The 6,000-nt window shown below is 45.2% G+C and overlaps 1 protein-coding gene across 1 annotated transcript in view; it reads left to right on the plus strand.

The window, feature by feature from the left end:
• cep120 (centrosomal protein 120) overlaps nt 1-5,787 on the plus strand; it is a 45,789-nt gene extending 40,002 nt beyond the window's left edge. The window contains exons 19-20 of the mRNA XM_056280182.1: nt 3,491-3,636; nt 4,278-5,787. Coding sequence (XP_056136157.1) covers nt 3,491-3,636; nt 4,278-4,500 — 369 coding nt within the window. The 3' untranslated portion in view covers nt 4,501-5,787. The remainder of the gene's footprint in view (nt 1-3,490; nt 3,637-4,277) is intronic.
• The last annotated feature ends 213 nt before the right edge of the window (nt 5,788-6,000 follow it).

The following is a 6,000-nucleotide window of genomic DNA, read 5'->3' on the forward strand; positions in this document are numbered from 1 at the left end:
CCACCTGGGTCGTTTCTGGAAGACCGCAATTCTAGTCCTTTTCAGATTAACTGTCAGAGCCCAGGTCTGACAGAAGTTTTGCAGATGATCCAATTGTTGTTGTAATGCCTCCTTAGATGGAGATGATAATATTAGATCATCTGCAAAAAGTAGGCATTTAATTTCTGTGTCAGAGAGGGTGAGACCAGGGATATCTGATTGTTCTAGAGATTTTGCCAATTCATCAATATAAATGTAAACAGGGTGGGGCTGAGACTACAGCCCTGTTTTACACCTCTACTTTGGAGGAAAAAAAAATCTGTTTCCATATTGGCAATTTTCCCAGCACATTTATTATTTGTATGCATTGTTTTAATTATATCATATATTTTCTCCCTACACCTTTTTCAATTAATTTCAGGAACAGACCGTTGTGCCAAATTGAGTCAAATGCTTTTTTGAAATCTACAAAGCAAGAGAAAATTTTGTTCTTGTTTTGGTGGAAATATTTATTAATGAGGGTGTGGAGGGTATAGATATGGTCTGTAGTTCGATGTTGTGATGTAAAACCAATTTGACTTTTGCTCAGGACATTATGTTCACTGAGGAAGTCTTGCAGTCGGCTGTTTAGGATGCTGCAGAATAACTTCCCCAGGTTGCTACTGACACATATGCCTCGGTAATTGCTTGGATCAAATTTATTTCCATTTTTAAAGATTGGTGGGACAATTCCCTTGCTCCAGATGTCAGGGAAATCTCCAGTGCTCAGAACGAGGTTAGATAACTTTAATATGGCAATGTTGAACTTATAGTTACTAAATTTCAGCATTTCATTTGAAATACCATCAAGACCACTGGCCTTCCTTGGTGGTAGGGCCAGGATCTTAGCCAGTAGCTCTTCTTCGGTAATTTGGTAGTCTAAAGGGTTCTGATTGGTTGATTCTAAGATTTGCAGCTTGTTGAGGAGATCATTTTGGGCTGAATTCAGTGTAATGGTACTATACAGGTTTTCAAAGTGTATTTTCCATATTTCACCATTTTGAATAGCCAGTTCTTCCTTGTGTGGATTGCTGAAAGAGTGCCATTTTTTCAAGAAATTATTTGAGTGAATGGACTCTTCAAGTTGCGTTAAGTTGGTGCTGTGCATGCAGTTCCCTTTTAGTTCTGAGTGTTCTTCTGTATCATTTCAGTGTTTCCCAGTACTGGTGGCGGATCTCGGGGTTGTCAGATTGTCTGTGTTTGTGATGTGATAAACTTCTGATTGTTCTTCTCAGATGACTGCAGTCTTTCTCACACCACTTTTCACTGGCTGAGTGTTTTGATCTGAGATGCTGAAACTTTTTCAGATTGGATAAATCTGCTGCATTGTGGCGGATTTATGTCCCTCTGTCTCTGTGTGTCTCTCTGTCTCTGTGTCTCTCTCTGTCTCTGTGTCCCTCTGTCTCTGTGTATCCCTGTTTCTGTCTCTCTGTCTCTGTGTGTCTCTCTCTGTCTCTGTCTCTCTCTGTCACTGGGTCTCTGTTTCTGTGTCTCTCTGTTTCTGTGTGTCTCTCTCTGTCACTGGGTCTCTGTCTCTGTGTCTCTCTGTCTCTGTGTGTCTCTCTGTCTCTGTGTATCCCTGTTTCTGTCTCTCTGTCTCTGTGTGTCTGTCTCTGTCTCTCTCTGTCACTGGGTCTCTGTTTCTGTGTCTCTCTGTTTCTGTTTGTCTCTCTCTGTCACTGGGTCTCTGTTTCTGTGTCGCTCTGTCTCTGTGTGTCTCTCTCTGTCTCTGTGTCTGTCTCTGTGTCTCTCAGTTTCTGTGTCTCTGTCTGTCTCTGTCCGTGTGTCTCTCTGTCTCTGTGTCTCTGTCTCTCTCTGTGTCTCTGTGTGTCTGTCTCTCTCCAAGTCTCTGTGTCTCTCTCAATAGTGCTTGCCAGCAGAGAGAATGTTTAATATGTTTGTTTTTCTAGTAATTATCCTCCAAGTAGTCTGTAATCCAAAATGCTAATGGTCTGCCAGGAGCTGAGCCTGAGTCAACACAGGGTCTGTGTGTTTGTGTGTGTGTGTGTGTGTGTGTGTGTGTGTGTGTGTGTGTGTGTGTGTGTGTGTGTGTGTGCGTGCGTGCGCGCGCGCATGTTCCCACATGTGTGTTTGCGTGTGAGGTGAGATGAGGTGAGCAGATTTGGGAAAATGTAAGCTTTCCGTGTGTAGGTTTGTGTATTTGTGAGCAAGAGGGAGAGAAATCCTACATAAAGACAGAGATACTACATAAAGAGAGATATACTACATAAGGCGAGAGATACTACATAAGGAGAGAGATACTACATAAGGAGAGAGAGACTACATAAGGAGAGAGATACTACATAAAGAGGGAGAGATACTACATACGGAGAGAGAGATGCTACATAAGGAGAGAGATACTACTTCAGGAGGGAGAGATACATAAAGAGGGAGAGATACTACATAAGGAGGGAGAGATGCTACATAAGGAGAGAGATACTATTTCAGGAGGGAGAGATACTACATAAAGAGGGAGAGATACTATATAAGGAGAGAGAGATACTACATAAGGAGAGAGGACGAGAGAGAGATACTACATAAGGAGAGAGATACTACATAAAGAGGGAGCGATACTACATAAGGAGAGAGATACTACATAAAGAGGGAGAGATACTACATAAAGAGAGAGGACAAGAGAGATACTACATAAGGAGAGAGAGAGATACTACATAAGAAGAGAGATACTACATAAGGAGAGGAAGAGATACTACGTAAGGAGAGAGAGCGATATTACATAAGCAGAGAGATGTTACATAAGGACAGAGGATGAGAGAGATACTACATAAGGACAGGGAGATACTACATAATACATAAGGAGACAGATACTACATAAGGAGAGGGAGATACTACATAAGGAGAAAGAGATACTACATATGGAGAGAGGAGGAGGGAGGGAGAGGCGTTTAAAGGAGTCGTGTGAAAATGACTCTTTCTTGTTTAAAATCAAACCACACAGGTTCTGCTCTGTATCTAGAAAATCCACACAGAACCCGAGCCAGGTCCACTGACCTGTGAGCCCAGGTCCTCTGAGCCCAGGTCCTCTGAGCCCAGGTCCTCTGAGCCTAGGCCTGCAGGGGACAGCTCGCTGTAATTTCATTACATTTCATAGTAACTAGTAATGCATAATGAACTGGCAATAAGGTTACATTTACCAAAAATTATCTTGTCAAAACACAGCCAGACAGACTGACAAACACACAACACAACACAACACAACACAACACATAATTAGTCAGTTAATACACACTCACACGTACAGTCAAATCTGTTTTCCTTCACTTCTTATTCGTATTTACTTATTTGGTTCAGTATATCATTTGGCCCATGTGTTCTTGTTTTAGTTGTGTTTAGTTTTGTCATTGTGAAGCATTTTTGAACCCTGACATCAAAAGATGGACTCACTATTTACTGCTTAACCTATAGCACCTCTTTGTGCGCATGCGCGTGTGTGTGTGTGTGTGTGTGTGTGTAGAGGGAGCAGGAGAACGCGATGACTCGTCTGAAGAAGCAGCAGGCGGAGCTTGAGGCCATGAGGCTGCGTTACCTAGCAACTGAGGAGAAGGAGGCGGTCCGAACAGATAGACAGGAACTGGACAGCATCAAAAATGAGCTCAACAGGTGATGATGAAGCTACTCGACGCTCTGCTATGTGGTCTTGACTATTGTGTTGTCTCTTACATCCATCCAGCCATCTTCTTTTTCTTTTTTGGGGGGGGATTTCCCCCCCTTTTTTTCTCCCCAATTGTACTTGGCCAATTCCCATACTCTTCCAACCTGTCCCGGTGAGGGCTGCAGACTACCACATTCCTCCTCCCATACATGTGGAGTCGCCAGCCGCTTCTTTTCACCTGACAGTGAGGAGTTTCACCACGGGGACATAGCGCGTGGGAGGATCACGCTGTTCCCCCTCCCCCCCGAACAGGTGCCCCGATTGACCAGAGGAGGCGCTACTGCAGCGACCAGGACACGTACCCACATCCGGCTTCCCACCTGCAGACACGGCCAATTTCGTCTGTAGAGACACCCGACCAAGCCGGAGGTAACACGGGGACTCAATCCGGCGATCCCCGTGTTGGCAGGCAACGGATTAAACCACTATGCTACCCGGACGCCCATCCATCCATCTTTTGTTCTGTTTGTCTTTCTGTCACTTCTTCTCGTCTATCTGTACCTCTCACAATCTCTGGTGTCTTAAACCTGGGAGTCCATTTACTTTGACTGTGTTTTCTTCAAGTTTTTAAATGTTGCTTTGTCTGCAGGTTGAAACAGCAGGAAGGTCTACTAGGACCCGCCCCCGCCCCCGCCCTTGGCCCCACCTCTTCTCTAAACGAGAGCGCTGACGAGCACCTGAGTCGTCTGTTGGAGGAGAGGGACACGTTACTGAGGACGGGAGTTTACACACACGAGGACCGCATCATCGCTGAGCTCAACAGGCAGATCCAGCAGGCCATGGCGGGTAGAGGAACACACACGGGGACGTAAAGCGCCATTTCACGGAGGTCCGATGGATCTCGTTTGTGTGGCGTTTGGCGGCAGGGACGGTGAGAAGATGCAGAAATTTGCCAAACGTGGCTTAAAACTCACATTACCTCGTGACTCGTCTTCAGGGCACCTCATAACGTGGACGGAACATTAAAACCAGTACTGAGTGCGTTGAGACACAAGGAAGCCACAACCAGCAGCAGCTCCTGAATGTTGTTTGAATGAAGCTGTCAGTTCAGTGAGTCAGAAGGAAAATCAGGAAACTGAATACTTCGTACATGGATCATAGTGGCAAGGGAATTTTGGGATTTTTTTTTTTTTTTCCTGGACAAACTAGATTTGGTGAGAGGAGCTGGACTTGAAACTGACGGCTGGTACAGGACATCACTGACCAGCCGGCAGTCTTGCCGCCACTTTGTGTGTTGTGATTTTCCGAGCCGGTCGGGTTTTGTTGGCTGGTGGACTTTTATTTATCTCCCTCCGTTTCCGCCGTACATACCAGACATGTACAGCAGCAGCCAGTCGTTTCAGCGTTACCGGCAGATACGAGTCTGTCGTAATGAGTCTGTGGTCCTGCGGCTGTGTGTGTCTGTGGCACAACGTTACCACTAACTGTGTGTGGCGGGGGGAGGGGGCAGCATTACTGTGTGTTTCTTTGTGTGTTTTTCCTAGTTTTTTGCCCCTTTTCTACTACATGGTACCGGCTCGACCCGACTGGACTCGCAGTGTCGAATTCCATCACCATAGCAGTACCCCTCAGTGTAGCTGGTCTGCACGGATGTTGGTACCCGCTCCAGTTTTTTCGGAACCTCGACTAAGGTGGTACCAGAAAAGTGGTGACCGTTACCAAAATGCCGGAACTTTCCAGTAATGGAAAATGAAAAAGTCGAGTTGAGCCGGTACCATGTACTGGAAAGGGGGCATTCATGTATTCTCATCTTTTCTTCGTCTCCTGCACATTCCTGAAGCAACGGCGTGGAAGAAAGACACGTCCGTTATTTTCTAAATAGAAGCACAACTCAGGACACCGGCGTGTTATTTCACTTCCTAGTGCCGCCTGTGTGAGACCGCATGTGGGTTCCTGTTTCAGCGCGCACCGTTTTGAGCTGATGAACTGTGAAGTGGTTGGAGGACTTGTTCCGACAGGAGGTGGCGCCGTAGCATCAGGAAATAGATTCAGCTCGCCTCCTCACCGCTTGTCTTGTATTTATTGTTTTTAGCCTTCAGATGTTTGGTTGTTAAAGGAGGGTGGAGGGATTTTGGTTTGTATTGAATAAATTATTTTGGAAATTATTTTGAGGTATTCTGTATTATGAAGTTTGTTCAATGCAACATGTAGTCGGTTTGTTTATTGAATTTTTTCTTTTTTTTTTGGAAACATTTTATGAATTGTCGAGACTGTTGGACGTTACTAAGGGGAGAGACAAAGTGACGGGTGACTTGGTGTTGAACTTGGTGGAGAAGATGTGATCTGTCCATCATCCTCTGGTGTTTGTAGCG

This window comes from Lampris incognitus, chromosome 1 (genome assembly GCF_029633865.1).
Source record: "Lampris incognitus isolate fLamInc1 chromosome 1, fLamInc1.hap2, whole genome shotgun sequence".
Classification (NCBI taxonomy): Eukaryota; Metazoa; Chordata; class Actinopteri; order Lampriformes; family Lampridae; genus Lampris; species Lampris incognitus.